General features: G+C 47.3%; 1 protein-coding gene across 1 annotated transcript in view; it reads right to left on the reverse strand.

Moving 5' to 3' along the window:
* The window catches only part of LOC119392842 (uncharacterized), a 159,642-nt gene that overhangs the window by 75,683 nt on the left and 66,084 nt on the right, over positions 1-17,875 (reverse strand). Inside the window, exon 8 of the mRNA XM_037659795.2 lies at positions 14,302-14,569. Within this exon, the coding sequence (XP_037515723.2) occupies positions 14,302-14,569 (268 nt within the window). The remainder of the gene's footprint in view (positions 1-14,301; positions 14,570-17,875) is intronic.

Consider the following 17,875-nt stretch of genomic DNA (forward strand, 5'->3'; position numbering starts at 1 on the left):
ACTTCTCTGGAACATACTAGGGTTACGTTTCCGCTGTGGTCTCACCCGCCGCGGTGGTCTAGTCGTTATGGTGCTCGACTGCTGACCCGCAGGTCGCGGGATCGAATCTGGCTGCGGCGGCCGCTTTTTCGATGGAGGCGAAAACGCTTGAGGTCCGTGCGCTTGGATTTAGGCACACGTTAAAGAACCCCAAGTGGTCGAAATTTCCGGAGCCCTCCACTACGGTATCCCTCATATTTGTATCGTGGTTTTGAGACGTTAAATCCCAACAATTATTATTCTGCACATTCTCCTCGCGTATCCATAAGTACTTTCAGCCCTACTTGCCACTGAAAAGAGGAAAGGATGTCATTGTACCTGTTGCCGAACTCGAGAGGCCCATTTTGCACGATCTCCTGGCAGTACATGTTGTGAAGTAAGCCGTCGCCGTTGTCATATAACGGGGGAGAAACGAATCCAGCGAGTACTTCTGCCCGTTGGGGAATATTTAGTCGATAAAGATGGCGCAAGCATGGTACCATAAAGTCCATGCAGGGGTCGTCATATGCGGATACACGGACTTTGATTATCGCTGTCCCGTTTCGCAAGCTGATGCTCTGGTAGAAGTGGGTCGGGGGTTGGCGGACTGCATAGATCTTCAGGTACAAGCTCCGGATGCAAGCGTGGATGGTTAGCAGTGAGTTCGTGAAGGTCTCCCATTCTGCGAGATGACCTGTGAATAGCAAATTCGCTTCATGTTACACATAGTGATAATGTAATTGCTCTCAACACATGTGCATATTAGAGACGAATGTTCATGTTTATAAAAGTTCAGTTTCGCCCAATCCTTCCGAATTGCCATTTTCACAACGGATTGCGCAAGTCCACACTCTTTAGCATGAAATAGTTTTATGTATGGGTCCCCCAAGAACTTCCGTCACGGAAGCTGCGTCAATAAAAGGGCACACAGCTGAGTAACAAAGAACCATGAGAAAAAGTGTAAGCCATTCCACTCTGAATGTTGATGACCATCGAAGCTGTTTAGCAGACTACACAAAGGTTACATTGCGGAGGCCAGTTTGTATCAAAGGCAAGGTTGAGAACGTGTTCATCAATGTTCAAATCACTGTACACAGTCTACCACCACACCTCGACAACGACACCACCATCGAGGTGCACATTAAGAGACTTTTGCTCAGCACGCCCACTTAAACTCCGCATTCTTTGCTTCGCGACATGCGCCTGCGACTTTTTCTTTATGACAAGGCTTCATTGCAAATCGCAATGTGGGGAAGCCAGTTTACAACGACCAAGTTAACAACCATGCCCTTAAAGTCGGCGTCACTTCTAAAACAAATGCGCTGCTGGGAAGACATCTTCCAGAGGCAATACAAGGAGTTTAATAACATATTATGACGGCCCTAGGACCTTTTTTATTTTTTTATTCCTGTTTGCTATTTATCCGAGTGGGAAAGCCAGCTTCCATAGAGAAAGCCAGCACCGATCCTCTAAAAGTCGGCTCCTACGTGTAAACAGAAGTGCATTGCTGGAAAGGCGTTTTTCCAGGGGCAATGTCCGCCGTCTGATGAATATAGCAAGTCCCTAGGATCTTAATTTATTATTTTATTATTTGCTCGCTGCTGCCCCGAGTCGGGTTTCATTTCATTGTGTTCCAGCGTAGACGGCAACCGCGATCGCGGTGTGCCTGAAGAAACTAGACTTTTTACTCGAGGAAGCCATGAAATCCCGCATCTTAGCCCCATACAGCTTCGCTGTGAAAACAAAAGGCACAGACACTCGATCAGGCAACAGATTCTCCGACCCGGCAGTTCTTCAGCACAGACACCGGACACGTTGCACTCTGCCGCGGATGCAAACAACTTTTTAAGGAGTGACCATGCAAAGACACAAGGACGAGGAAACACAGTAGACGCCACGGGCGCTGTGTTTTTTTTTTGCGTCCTTGTGTCTTTGCGTTCTCAGCGCTGTTGGCGTTTACCGTGTTTCTTTGTTCCTGTGCCTTTGTGCTACCACTTCCGAACAAGTCCGATAATGAAACAACGAGCCCAAATCAAAGTACTCCTCAATGTACAGCTCAAACAACTTTCTCGGCAGGAACGCGTTACATATTGTAACAAACCTCAGTACAAGTATTTGCTATTTACACTATTTATTAAGGGCGAACTAGTGCCCAAAGCCAAAAGAAACACAGCAGTTCAGGAAAAAATTTGCAGAGGCTTAGCTCGGCTATGCCAGGATATACGTAGCGTTAGCAAAGGTTCAGCTGATAATTCTTAGCTTTCCAGATTGTCTAGGATTATTAGCCTTCTGTTCATTCTTCGTACGCTGAACCTCTAATTGCCAGGCAACTACTTCGGGATCCGATGAGATAAGCTTCTCGGCTCTTCTGCGCCGTTGAGCAGCATTTGCGCTCTCCTTCTCGAGGGCGTTACCCGCCTGCAAACGCCAGTTAGAGGCGCTATCAAGCGGCTCCAGCGCAGTGTTAGACGGCGTCTGCACAGCGAAGGCGGGTAGCTGCGCCCGCGCCGGCGCCAGTGTGTCTGCCATGGCTACGACGTCACTCCTCTCGAATGCGCAGACCAGCAGCGGCGAGTCGCGCGCGGCGGTGGCGGACTCTGCGCGCGCGCCGGCGCCAGTGTGTCTGCCGCGGTTACGACGCCACTCCTCCCGAACGCGCAGACCAGCAGCGGCGAGTAGCGCGCGGCGGTGGCGGAGAGCGCGTGAGATGCCGGCTCCGGTGAGCCAGCTGTGTGACATCACTGATCCTCGCACATGCGTAGCACGGCTCATGAGGATCCACGCGAGATCGGCTCCGGCTAGGCAAGTGTAGCTAACGCTACAAAAGAACCGAGAGTCCGTAGTTCTCGCGAGCCTCCATCGATGGATGGAAAAACTTTATTTCGTCAGAAGGGGACGATTCCGTGTTAGATGGCCATCAACCCAAAGTTGACGGCGACCTGTGTGGCCCACTCCACGACCCTTGTCTGGACGACTGGGTCTGAGCTGGTCAACACGGCCTCCCACTGCTCGAGAGAGGGATCACGCATAATATCCGCCGGTGGCGGCACCATGCTACATACCCACAGTATATGGTCATAACTTGCCACTGCCTGGCACCATTTGCATTGTGGTTTCATCTCCTCCGGGTATATTTTGCTCAACACGTATGGGTTGGGAAAAGATCGCGTCTGCAGTTTTCTCCAGACGCATTCCTGCGCCTTGGTCAACCGCTTGTGCGGGGGCGGATAAAGCCTACGCTCTAGTTTATAATGATTAGTGATGTCGTGAAAGGACACCAGCCCATCTCTCGCGGATCTCCCCGGAACGGGCGGCTCACCTGCCCGGCTGACGAAACCTCGAGAATTTTGGTGAGCCGCCTCGTTCCCAGGGTTTCCAGAGTGTGCTGGTACCCAGACAATTTCTATTTCCCGAATTTCTCGCCCCGCGGCTCGGTGCAGCAGTCGTGCGGCGGTGACCGATATTCTGCCCCTCGCCAGAATTCGAATGGCTGTTTTTGAATCACTTAGAATCAGGTCAGACTGAGAATTAGTAATAGCTAGCGCTATTGCTGCTTCCTCAGCAGTTTCTGAGGAGCGGGTTTTGACTGATCCAGAGGCGACTAAGCGTCCCCGCCTGTCCACCACCACCAGGGGCGTAGCCAGAAATTTTTTTCGGGGGGGGTTCAAGCATACTTTATGTATGTTCGTGCGTGCGTTTGTATGTGTGCGTGTATATATAGGCAAGCAAAACTGAAAAATTTCGGGGGGGGTTTGAACCCCCCAACCCCCCCCCCCCCCCTTGGCTACGCCCCTGAACCACCACAATCGCAAATGCGTCCTTGTCCTTATATCCCGCGACGTCTGTATAGACTGCCGATTTGTACTCCCCATATTGAACATGTAAATTTCTGGCTCTTGCCTGCCTGCGTCCCTCATGGTGGATCGGATGCATGTTCTTGGGCAAAGGCTTTATGTACAAGGCCTTGCTGTAATTCTCGCCGCACCTGAGTTTTAGTGTCATCAGCGGGAGCCTCGGCGCCAACGCCAATCCTTTCCAATATATCCCTGCCAGTTTCCGTTGTCGAAAGCCTAGCGTGCTGCATCACCATGTGCGCCTCCCGTAGTTCCTCCAGGGTGTTGTGCACCCCTAATCTTAGTAGCCTGTCTGTTGACGCATTGTTAGGAAGCCCAAGGGCTGCCTTGTAAGCCTGCCTAATCATAGCCTCGACCTTGCCTTTTTCTGCGGTATCCAATTTCATGTAAGGTGTCGCATAAGTAATCCTGCTGAGCACAAACGCCTGTACCAGCTTACAGAGATTCTTTTCTTTTATCCCGCTCTTACGGTTATCGATTCGCCTGATTAGCCTTATGGTAGCGTTGACCGTGTTCTTAAGCTTTTCAAGGGCCACCGTATTCTTCCTGTTAGTCTGTAAATATAGGCCCAGGATTCTGATCGTTTGGGCTTCGGCGACCGGCATACCCCCCACTTTTACCTCCAGCGGTGGTGGCGGAATATATTGCCTTGCATGTGGACCTCGTGGTTTGTCCCGAACCACAAAGAGCTCGGACTTGGGCTGAGAGCATGAGAGTCCCGCATCTCCTGCGAGCTCTTCTACAATATTGACTGCCTGTTGTAGTGTTTCCTCCAACTGCGCGTCGCTACTCCTGGTCACCCATAGAGTAATATCATCCGCATAAAATGTGTGCTTCAGTCCCGGTATCTCTTCCAGCCTCGGCGGTATCTTAATCAAAGCGAGGTTAAACAGGAACGCCGACAAAACCGAACCCTGTGGCGGCCCCTTGCCCCCCATCGAACGCCGTCTTTCTCTTCCTCACGCGCGTTGGCCACTCGCTCGAAGCTTGTGCGTATGCAGGACCAACCGGCGGACTGCGGCTGGCTTCATCTGTCGTAACGATGCCTTCAGTGTTTCGCTTGGTTTGCAGCGCCTGCGTTTTGCTGAGGGATGGCGGTTTTCCATGGCATTATCCCCCCTCTCAAGGCGCATCGCAGAGTTCGTTTTGCGGACGGGCTTGGAGGAACGATGTGGTAGTATAGTGGGCGATATGGGTGGCTAGTCCTCATATCTGTCGTAGTATGACTTCATGCGTACAATGTGCACGCGCTCCATGGGATTGCGTCGTCGTGAATGCGCGTGTCCTGCAGGTTTGACTTCATAGACCAGGTCACTCAGTCGCTGTACTACTTCATAGGGGCCAAAATATCTACAGATGAGCTTTTCAGACAGGCCGCGTCGTCGTACTGGGGTCCATATCCAAACTTTGTCCCCAACGTCGTACCGCGTTTCACGTCTTCGCCGGTTGTAGCGGTCGGCGTCGATCCGCTGTTGGCGACATATTCGGTACCTTGCTAACTGGCGGGCTTCTTCCACCCTTTGTAGAAAGTCGTCGAGGTCAGGGGTGTAGTCATCTCCGTCTATCGGCAACATGGCGTCCAGTGTTGTGGTAACTGCACGACCGCAAAGTTGAAACTGTGTAGCCTTGGTGGTCTCTTGTACGGCGGTGTTACAGGCGAAGGTGACGCTATGGTAAAATTTCGTCCCACTTCCGTATGCTCAACATCGACATACATAGATATCATGTCGGCTAGAGTTCTGTTCAGCCGTTCAGTGAGGCCATTGCTTTGAGGATGGTAGGCGTTGGTTTTTCTATGGACAGTATAAATCATGTTCAGCAGGCACTGCATAAGTTCCGCCGTGAAGGCCATTCCACGATCAGTGATTACAACAGTTGGAGCGCCATGTTAGGAACTACGCTGTGTACAAAAAACTTGGCAACTCCAGCCGCCGTGCCTCGGCGCAGGGAGTCTGTTTCAGCGTATCTGGTTAAGTAATCTGTCGCCACAACGATCTATTTCTTGCCTACCGAAGAGGTCGAGAACGGTCCAAGGAGCTCCATTCCAACTTGTTGGAACGGCGCTTTCAGTGGATCTATAGGTTTTAGAAGGCCGGCTGGTTTAATACTTGGTGTTTTTCGTCTTTGGCACTCGCGGCATGTCTTGACATAGTCCTGTACTGATGCTAACAGTTTGGGCCAATGAAAAATTACACCATCTCCCGCTAAAGGGAACCATGTGTGGATGCGAAGCAGCGGGGAGATGGTTCGTCTCAGCCGGAGATGTAATTTTTTTAGGAGCTGGCTTACCAGGTTCTGCGCCGTAAGCTGCACCCATCCATTCAAAGCGTCGTGGAACGCGAAGAGGAACGCTACGCGCGTCGTGTCTTCCCTCTAGCCTGGCCGTTAATTCCCACAGGGCGAGCGGGGAACGCGGTCGACAGGCGCGCGAGAGGGGGGAGCGTAGGCGAGGAGAGAGAGGGGGAGGGGACGCGCATTCGCTGGTGCTCATCGCGGCGTTGCGCAGGAGAGAATGAGGCGCGTTAGATGGGAAGAGCGTAGGAGGAAGCTCATCGCGGCGTCGCACAGAAGAGAATGAGGCGCGCGACAGCTGGGAGCGTAGGAGAGGTGAGGAGTGGAGGAGGATGCGCATGCGCAGTAAGGGTGATCACTCCGTACACCACCACAACCACCGGACTGAACTCTGCCATCAGCTGCCTCGCATCTAATAATGGAGACTGATTCAAGCAAGCATAGGAGTCGCGCCCAAATGTCTAGATGTGGGCTCGTCGTGGCACGCTCGTAGTATTTCTTGCCGCATAGTTGTAGGAATGACAAGCAAGAACTTTCACGAGTCGGCTTAAGGTTTCTCTTGTAGAGAACATTTCCTCGGAGGCAAAACGATGTGAGGCTTCGACAAAATATGCGGGGTATTCGTACGCCGACTCCTTCCAGTAGTTTAATGAGCGGGACCAATTCTTCGCCTGCGCGTTGACATTCGGCTATTTGAGTAGTCTCGACAATGCCTACAAACGCAAAGTCCTCTTCCTCTGATAGTGCTGTGTCTGCAGGCGCCCGCGACAAACAGTCGGCATCGGTATGCTTCCTCCCAGATCGGTATACCACGGTTATGTCTTATTCTTTCAGTCTTAGGCTCCACCTTGCTAGTCGTCCAGATGGGTCTTTGAGGTTCGCCAGCCAGCGCCGTAGAGGTATGCCCCAAATTTACTGATGGCCCAGATGACGGCAAGGCATTCTTTTTCTGTGGCTGCATAGTTGGGGTCCGCTTTCAATAGAGTCCGGCTGGAGTAAGCTATCACCTTTTCTTCGCCATTCTGCCACTGTATTAGAATCGATCCAAGGCCGATGTTGCTGGCGTCTGTGTGTATTTATGTGTCACCTGCCTCGTCAAAATGGGCAAGAATTGGGGGCTTTTCCCGTCGTTTTCTTAATTCGTCGAAGCCGCTTTCTTGCTCGTTTTCCCACTGGAAGGGCACATCTTCTGTCGTAAGTTTCGTTAAGTGTTCGGCGATCTTCGAGAAATTTCTGACAAATCGTCTATAATAGGCACATAGACAAATAAATCTCCGTACTGACTTTTTGTCTGTTGGCACCGGAAACCTTGTGACGGCGGCTGTCTTAGCGGGATCAGGGCGAACAGCTCGGGCGCTGACGACGTGCCCGAGAAATAGAAGTTCTTCGAAACCGAATTGGCACTTCTCTGGCTTGATTGTCAAATCTGCCGAACGGATTACCTGTGACACTGACCGCAGACGCTTCATGTGCTCCTCGAATGTAGCGGCGAAGATGACCACCGTCGTCTAGGTACACTAAACAATACTGCCACTTCGATCCGGAAAGTACATGTAGTGTCCATCATGCGCTGTAACGTTGCCGGCGCACAACGGAGACCAAACGGGAGAGCCTTAAATTCATAGAGTCCGTCCGGGGTAACAAAAACAGTCCTCTCGCGATCATCAACTTCGATTTGCCAGTATCCGTTATTCAGGTCTAGTGAGGAGAAAAACTTTGCACACCGAAGCCGATCTAACGTGTAGTCAATGCGCGGAAGGGGATATGCATCCCGTTTAGTACAGAATTCAGTTTCCGGTAGTGGACACAAAACCATAGCATGTTGGGTAATCGATTCAACGTAAGATCGAAGAAACGATGGCTGGTCGACCTCTCAAATTTATTTCAAAATTTTATATATTATTGCCTGATGAGTGGAAAGAAGAGATCCGCAATTTGTTTTGCCGCCAAAAATTTTTTCGAAGCACAGGAAATCAATAATGACGAAGAGATGGAGTGGAGCGCTCATCCGCTCTGCTGTTTTGCCAACTTTCGTTATGATTTGCACAAAATATATTAAAGTTAGGTAGCTGAAATTTCTTTAACTGAATATATGCATGTTTTTGTATCTGCTCAGGTATTTTTAGTTTTTCTGTGTAGTGTAGATGTTTTTATCAAAAAGCCTCAAAATTGGCGGAGGAAACGTTGATTTTCTTTATTTTGAAGGTCTTTATCTCAAAAAAGCCTTGTAGCAGAGCGACAAAAATTCCGCATTACGTTCTTCGCATGCTTATCTACCAAATTGCCGAATCTTATATTTATATAACGTTTCAGTAAAGAGATATGATCGGGCAAAATTCAAGAAAACACCGAACAATGGGAACTTCTGACGACAATTAAAAAAAAGCCCATTTTTTACATTTCTTAAACTTTGTTCGCCTATTCTCCTCCACATCAGCTTTCACAATCATTAAAAACATGTTGCATAATGTCGTTGCACTAATAGTTACGGCACCTCCAATTAGACCATTAGGCAAGGATCGGCAATTCCGACTTCTTGCCCAGCAAGTGTATAAAATGCAGGCAGGATTGAATTTCTTTTTATTAAAAGGCCAGCAGGTACCGAAAAAGGTGTCGCCTGCACTGAAGACGTTAATTTTGAAATTATTTGGTCGCTGCAGCGGCCACGAGCGCGGGGCTACCGAGCAGGCGCGCGCGCACCCGAGATGCTCGTTGTAAGAGACGCCGCAGTGAGAGCTCGTTTTCGCGTCCTCAGACCGATTGAGTTCGAAACAGCAACACCTCTCGGGTGACTTGAACGCATGTACACCGGTAGTCGCAGTGATCTGGTTAATGACGTCGATTTCTTTTTCAGGGGCCATAACATTCAGGGGGCATTTCACTCAGGGGGCATTTCACACTCAGAGAGAGAGCTCTAAAATTCCTCCGTTAGTTGGACGTTTCCACCGAACCGCCAAGAGGCGCTTGTTGGACCACTCGCCAGAACGATGGCGAAAACAAAAGCCGACGCGGCATCTCCGCGCGCTACGAAAAAACGCCGCAGTCGACGCTACTGTTGCGTCTTGAGTTGCCATGGGCGTAAATGACTCAATAACAACGTTCTGTTTTATCAATTTCCATAGCTGTCGTACGAAGCAGAATGGTTAGAGCGCGGGATACGGGCCGTTGCGAACGTGTTTGGTATAGTTTTGCGTAGCCCTGATGGACAACCGTCGTAACTTTGACTATGAAGCTCAGCAGAGCCTCGGCCATGGTGCGCGCCCTGTAACACAGAGTCAGCAGCTAGAGGCAGACTGAAGAAGCGTGATAAACATCACGCACACCGCAATCTCTCATAATCTGAACGTACGTTTTGAAGGCTCTGAGTTCCGGTTCTAGCTAGCAAATGCTAACACGTGTGTCATGCAAATAAATCGCAAAATGTTGGTCGTGACCATCTTCAGGTTTGTTTTGCCCATGGCCTCCACGATTGCTGAAGCCAATCTCGGAGGCCACGGTTCTGCCACTGGTGAGGCCCCGCGAAAGCGGACACGCACGTATTCCCATTTGCAGTATAGACAAACGGATGGCAACCGTCAACAGAATATTCGAGGATGCGTAATAAAACAGTCCAACGTACAGGAAGCGAGAGATGAAGGGAGAATGCAAATGAAAAGGTGAAAATCATTGGGGGGAATTTGTCCCCGATAAAGCGAGCTTTGTACCACTGATCTTCACATACATAGCTAACTAAATTGAACATGGATGACTATGTATATACCCGAATTTAACGCATTTAGGCGCTACAGAACCACCGTCGGAGGGTTTGCCTCGAACTCGATGTCGTGCGATGCTCACTTGTACTTGCTAATTGCAGCGCTCCGAAATAAACTTGATTTGCATGATACCCGCAGTTCGCTTCGATGAGTTTCCTACTGTTCTGAAGCGTGGATTGGCTCAAGAAGCTTTCGAGGTGCTTGATTTTCAGGAAACCATGCCTCGACATCAACGAAAAGCGGGGTTCTATTGTGGCCTACGCACATTCGGTTGCGGGCTGCTCTCTTTGCACTACAGAGTTAGCTCCAGGGCTGCGACGAGGACACTGGTGCTAGTGCTTTTCGCAGCGCCGCCTGGGCAGCCTCTTACGTCTATGCGTAGATTTAGATACCGCGAGTTGATCGTTTGCTAAACAGATGAATCTGCTTACGTATTCCTTCAGGGGCGCCAAAGGATGCTGTAGCGGCTTGTTCGGCGGAAATCCCGAGTACGAGCAGGCAGGGGCCTTGTTCTCTTATTTCGAGATCTCTTGGAACGTGCACTCGTCTTGATGCTTCACCTCCCTGGACGCGCCGTATGCTTGGTGTACGTAAGCCCACCAATTTTTCCAGACTCTCGCCGCCGACAGTGCCTGGACTTGTGTTAGTGAATGAATCACGAGGGTCAGTTGCGGATCTCCGCTTCTTACAAAGCCGACCACCCAAAATGTCGGACAGGTCGCAGACATCCACCTCCGGCGCAGTTCTTGCATTCTGTAGAGAAGCAAAACATTCGCTCTTCTTGAGAAACAAGTGACACTAGTGCACGAAATATGGCAGGAAGTAAGTCATTTCCTGCGCTTCATCCACCGGCAACCATGACCCTCATCAGAATATTTTTTGGTAATCTGATAAAGCAGAGTTTGAGCGAGGCAGGTGACAGCGCGGGATGAGGGGGAGATAGAATGCCTTGTAATTACGGGCTGGGTGCTGATTGGCAAAATTCTATTTTTTTTGCCATATCCATACATTCGAGGAGATACACGGAAACCCTAATAAAGTGCGGAAACATTACAATGCTTTCATTGTAATTATTGTTTACAAGCACTGATTACAATTCTGTTTCTTTTTTAAGGGGGGGGGGGCAGGGAGGGTGCTCAAATCCTTCTTTCGAAGAGTTCGCAGGAACAGTAATTTGCCGTAGCGGGCGCAGAGACTGAGCAATTAGATTCTCAGGAGAAAGACGCTATGCATCATTAATTCGGGCTAAAATATAGTGGATACACTATCGTGAATATTTGTATAAACCTAGCACATTCCTCTGGAGAAAGAAACATCTGCCGATTATTTCCAATTTATATTGTCTTGCGCTGGCAGGTTGCATTTCATGCTTGTAAATTTTATCATTTATTCGTCACACGCAGCATTCTGCTATCTTCGACTACGTTTCCCATGTCTTGGTATTCATTCCGTCACTCTGATTGGGCACTGATTGTCATTACGTACCCCCTAGGTCCATTTTTCCCTCCTAATGGTGAACAGGAATATCGGCTACCCCCGCCTGCTCTCCGATCTACTCAGTACTCTTCCTATCTTCAAGGGAGAGGCCTATCAGTTTTTTTTTCATAGCAAGCTGCGCGGACCTTCATATTCATATTTTATACTCCTTGACGTATATACATTTATTTACTCACAATTCTTACTTGCCCATTCAAGTGCGTTGAGTGAGGGGTGACAGAAAAGTTAGCATTGAATAAAAAGGTAACGAAGCAAAGGTTACAATCAGTGCAGTCGAACATCACTATACAATATTTTCAATAAACGTAATCATGTTCATGCTTGAACAAGTAGCGAAAAGAAAAGGCTACAGAAGAAACAGAATTCCTACGAACTACCCCAAATTTCAGTTGGTGCAGCGAGAGTGTCATGAAAATTTCGAGGAGGTGCATGTGGTCCGTAAGAGTGTTCCAGTGCGCAATATCTGGAGTCAGTGATGGGTTAAACGTCTGCGTCTGACGATGCATGCTCATGAAACTGAGCCCAATGTGAATCCGTCGAAACGGGCGCACAGAGGCATGAATCGTCAGACCGATATTTATTTATATATATGTAGCTGTAAACTAACATAGAATGGCAACCGTGCATCGATTTTCTATTGACTGAAGGAAAATATCTTATTTTGTTCGTGTAATGCAAGAAATATCGTAGTAGTTCTATACGTTATTCGCTTGTTGGAAGATGCTCAATTCTGAACAGTGTGCAACATGCAGATAAGGTAGTCTTGAAAATGGTAACCCTACGGGTGAAGCGAATTCCAGTTTCGGAAAAACAAAGGTTACATAAGCCAATTTTCGTACATTAGAAGGTGCGTTACAGAAGTTTCTATGCAGATATCCGAGAGACTGAAGCTTTGGAAGATAGTTGCCACATGCGTAGCCCATGAAGGAGCTGATGTAAGGTAGACGCCGAAATATTTGTACGATGGAGCATTGTAATTATCAGTATTATAATCAAATTATGAAATACTGATTTGGTGCGTTTCCGGCTAGAAGTAATTCACTTGCACATTGAGGTGTTAGGGGAGATGATTTCGCACCATTTATGAATTAGATGACCATTTTACATAAGAGAATTTATTAGTTTGGTAGATAATGCAGTCGTCAGCGAACAACCTAACTGAGGATAATATATTAGCAGGTAATTCATTAATGTATATTAGGAAGAGCAATGGACCAAGGACACTATCTTGGCGGACACAGGACGAGATGTGGCGTAAGTTAGACGAAGCGCTGTTAACTATACTGCAAACTTTCCTCGCAAAGACAAACTTACGAAGCTAAGATAACCTAAACAAAGGGCAGATAATATGGAAATTAATAGGCGATCAGGCACAGTTTAAAAGCCTTTTGTGAAGCCAAGCCAATTGCAGGAAAAAAATGATTGGATTCGAGCTGACTGTAGATATCAGAAGCTATGGTATGGTCAAGTAATTTGCAGCATATGCATGCTAGTGAAATAGGTCGATAATCACTATAGCGCCTGTCAACGGCTTTGTATAAGGGAACGACGTTAGCGATCTAGACTCCTCAGGAAGCTCGCATGATCATAAAGACTGGTTAAAAAGGAGGGACATTGCTAATGGAAATATTTACAGCATTCATTAGTATTTGGTAGTTTGCGTTAATACCCCATGAATTAGAAACCTTAGGATGAGTAATGAGCGTAATATTACATTCGGCAGTAAGCATAATTGGTGCAATGAGATAAAAATTTTGCTGTGGAACCCACGGCACATTGGCACACTATTGCGTAAACATGGACGAGAAATAAGCATCAAAAGCAACTGGACAAGCATCACCAGAGAGCGGAGTTTGCTCCGCGTCATGCATAGTAATACGATCAGTGGCCATTTTAGGACCAGTTACTTCCTGGATTTTTTTATTATTGTTTATAAAAGGGCAAGTCGTCAAAATATTTATTTTTGGCTGCGCCTAATTTCTTGCAGTGAGCCCGCAGGCATTGCTTGTATTTTTCACAATGACCAACGGTGTTTTCGCGCTATGCGATATTGAACAAACCATTCATTTTTACTGCCTAGAAGAACGAAGTTGTTTAGTTAACTAAAGAATCGGTTTCTCGTTGTTTATACAAATTAGCAGTGCATCTTTATCAACTAACCAGTGTTTTCAAGTTAAAACTCCTTCAGTTCTCTTTCTCGGCCCGTGAAGCAAAGGACGGCATGAAAAGGCCATTATGAAAACTTCTAATTCGGTTTTTATTCTCTTGTAATTAGCCCTACTGTAATCGAGAGTATATTTTGTAGTGGCACCTGAAAAAGTCAACAGTCGATTAATTTTAAAGCAAAGAGCTTACGAACGCTATATCTTTCAATCTAGGAAAGCAATCCAGCAGTGTCTGGAGCAGTCATTAAGACAAAATCCAAAATGTTAGTACCACGAGTGACTTGATCATCATTTAAGATAAGTTGTGATCAAGTGTCACTTCAAGATATATGATCATATTAGAGATTCTAATAACAGTATACAATATAAAATATGTCTGAAAAACAGAAAATTTCCTGCACGGAACGTCACTGTCATCTAGAGCGATTTCAACTAGAAATACAACGACCAGGTGGAAATATTTTTTTACATGCTGGCAATAATGCATTTCCTGCTGCATTATTTTTCACTTATGTTATGCCTATTATAAAGTGAATCCATAGAAACATCCCGTATTCACTATATATCTGAATAAAACTTAAAATAACAATTAATGAGATGGTGTTCGTCACGACGCTCTCCCGCTTCAATTACGAGCACAAAGTGCTGCCTTTATCAGCGACTGCGGCTGCCATCTGCAACTATTGCACCCGAATGTAAATTGTTTTCGCGTATACTTACTTGTTTCGTGTCGTTCAATGGTGTATTAGCAGTTTTGGTTGACGAAGGCCCTTGTAGTTTCGAAATATTTGAGCACTGTGGTGTAACATTCTGCAGTGCAGGCGTCCCATTCGCAGCGATGGTTACTTCGGCGCTTTCTGTGATAGTGATCATGGTAGAGGGCGATCGTGATAGTCCAGCACAGGAAGTAACTTCTCCGAAATAACCGGCTCCCCCAGACGATGTAGGGTCCAGTTGCCGATGCGCTGTTATTCGGTGCAGTAAAGGCCTGAAAGGGGAAGCTGCTTATTTTGAGGCAATATTTCACTAATCTTTGTTCGGGGCAACTTAGCCATTAGGATATTGTGAGTGAATTCTGGCAGTTTGGGCTAGTTGGTGTTCGATTATTGAGAGGATAAAAACGCGAAGAAGGTGACAGGACTACACTGGTACAAAAACTTGTCCGAGTCTCTTCTAGTGCAGTCATACCCATCTCGCTTTTTTAGAAGCCAGTTCTTTATTTGCGTTGAACTCTTAAATTCCCACCAGGTACCATGAATGCAGCTTTGGAATTTGATTTGAGCGTGAGCTTTTGCCCCTTTGTTTGAAATAGCACTTGTGCAATCATGTGGAGCCACGAGGGTCGCTAGACGGTCTATAACTTTAAGATTTCTAGAAAGCGTGTAATATCAACAGGCGATTTGAAATATTTCAAACAGTAAAACTGGAAGACTACGAAATAAACGTAGTTAAGGCAAAGAGAATACTAAGAACTAATGTATATGCACGTAAATGCAGGCAAATATTAGAATATAAATTGCACAAAAGGATATGCATGAAGAATAAGAAAAGTATATAGCGTATTAACTCAAAACATTCCAAGGCAGCGTGATCTAAAATTTTGAACGAACAGCACGAAAGGCGTGTATCCAAATGCAAAGCCAACAAATAGCGGATGACGTATTAACACACGAAAATAACCATGTCCGCTTGTCGCTTGCTATTCGTTAGTGCTACTGATGTGAATATTAAAGACGGGGAGGTGGATATTTCGGGCATTACCGTAGATCTGCACATGCAGCCGTAATTTAACTTGAATTTACTTATTACAGGAACAATAACAGGAACATGTTTTCAGATTCGTATATATTTCAGCGAATTGCGCCTGCCTTAAAATCTGCTATTTTAGACTAAGGTTAGGGGGACTAGTTGGTTCATGAGCATTTCGGCAAACCAGCGCAATATTAGGGCGAAATCAGAGCAACAAAGTAAAAAAAAAGACTTGTAATCAGGTGACAAGGCTAACAACTGCAACCAGGAACGAAACAAAAACAAATTCATGAGACTAAGGGCCGTGATCAAAAAAGTCATAGTTTCGCCGCAAGGGCGAAGCAATGAATGCGATAGCAAGAAACTAATGCTATACGAAGTGAGGCTCGCCAATGGATACTCTCAGTTTGAACGCGCGCCTGCTGCAAAGGCGGCCGAAGCAGCGAAGGAAACGCGTGCTTCAAGTGTCGAGCTGTGACACTTGATAGTTCGCGCTCATCTTCTGTTTGTTCGTTTAGCGGCGTCACTTGGACTCGAGTGATTTTCGTACTCTCCGTAACATGAGCGCGGACATCACGGTGAAAGCTTGAAACATCCCTCTTCCCCTCACCACGAGAAAACCGCGAGAGCAGACAGCGGAAGGGCAAGGTTCGCTGCGCAAATAGAAGAAGAAGCGAGCGAGCTCGCCGACGCGCTCCTCGCGCCATCTCGCTGGTAATGAAGAAACGCTTATCAATATTTTCTCATCCCTTCATGCCTCCAGCTTCCCCTGAACTTCTGACTTATCAATATCATTTGCGCAAGAAAACCCAGGACACGATAGAAAGAAAGGACGAGACGATCGAGTCTATCGTGTCTTGTGTGTGCGCAAATGCAATTCATAATGGAATACCAACTTGTTTGGTACTCAAGTTCTGAAAGAAGAATGCGTGCCCGTCATAACAGACGAGATGGAGTCAGGTACGACGTGGCCTACTCGTGATTGTTAATTTTCGCATTGGCTCGGATATTCTGGGTTCAATGTTTGCTCCTCATATGCATATTTCAGCTGTAAATAAAGCTGCTTTTGCAGATTGACAGGGCTTGTTGCTGAGCTAGTTGGTTCATAACTTGAGGAAAAAACTGCAATGACGCAAAGAAGACGGGGACGAAGCGAGGACACGAACAGACGCCCGTGTTTGTCCGTATGGCGCCCGTGTTGTCTGTTCGTGTCTTCGCTTCGTCCCCGTCTTCTTTACGTCATTGCAGTTTTTCCCTCATGCAGATTGACTTTCACACTACGTGTATGTCCACTGTCTTTAGTATGAAACGTGTGATTAAAAAAGAAGATTTAAATTTTACTTGTGTTTATCGAGTTTTGTCTTAATCGGCCAGCTTAAACTTGCCCACTTCACAACACACGAAGCAAAATTAAGACACTAAATTTAACAAGTGATCGCGTCGTCTGAGCGGCCAGCGGACCTGGGAGTGTGCATGAACACATTCCGCTTGCATGCGAAGTGGGAAAGGAGAGCTACCGCGGTAACCCTCCACCTATCGGTTTCGCCCCCTTTCGCTCTATTTGCTGACCTCACCAGTAACTTCATGAAAGAAATGTTTTGTTTGTGAATTATTTCTAGTTGGTTACCCGGCAGCCGCCAGCGGTGGAAGCGGCCCTGCCGCGAAGTATCAGCATGCGATGGCGCAGTCCTACGGGGGTACATGGAGTTTCCGCCCCCTGCCTGCAGTTCATTTTAAAGGACTGGCACGTTCACGCATTCGGTCACTTATGCTTTTTCCGGTTGTTCCTACGAATGATTTTCCCCATGATAACGAAATTTCATATACCACGTTTTTCACGCATTCAGTGAATTGATTCCATGCTTCCTGTCACACCAAGAGTCGACTGCGTCTTACCTGTTCACCTAACTGCATAGAGAGGCCAAGCGCCTTAGGGCAGAAAACAAAGCTCGTACCCGGCTCGGCCTGCAGTCTTCTTCAGCCTATGAGAAAAGACTATGGGGAACGACGGTTAAGCGACAGCTTGTGTGCTCCTTTGGTCTCTTATTGCTGGTCGTTTTAAGAGTGTCGAGCAGTTTTATTGCGATAGCAATTATATGGACAGTCTTGGCTGAATTTTGCCGTCGCCCGTCATGCACCGTATATGTATATAGTATATATATATATATATATATATATATATATATATATATATAAAAGCCCCGAAGAAAAGCAATTCAGAAAAATGCTTCCGAAGCGCGGAATCGAACCAGGGACCTCCCGCTCCGCAGCGAGTGGCGCTAACCACTGCGCCACGAAACGCAGATCCTCCACGTACCTAACGGCGAGCGTTATATACACACCATTTACCGCTGGATGGACTCAGAGACGCTAGGCGCTTATAAGCGTTTTTTCATTACCAGCGAGATGGTGTTAGGAGCGCGACGGGTGGATTTAAAAGTCGTCGGCGAGCGCGCTCGCTTCTTGTTATGTTTGCGCAGGGAGAACCTTGCCCTTCCGCTGTCTGCTCGCGCGGTTTTCTCGTGCTGAGGGGAAGAGGGATGTT

This window comes from Rhipicephalus sanguineus, chromosome 1 (assembly GCF_013339695.2).
Source record: "Rhipicephalus sanguineus isolate Rsan-2018 chromosome 1, BIME_Rsan_1.4, whole genome shotgun sequence".
Taxonomy (NCBI): Eukaryota; Metazoa; Arthropoda; class Arachnida; order Ixodida; family Ixodidae; genus Rhipicephalus; species Rhipicephalus sanguineus.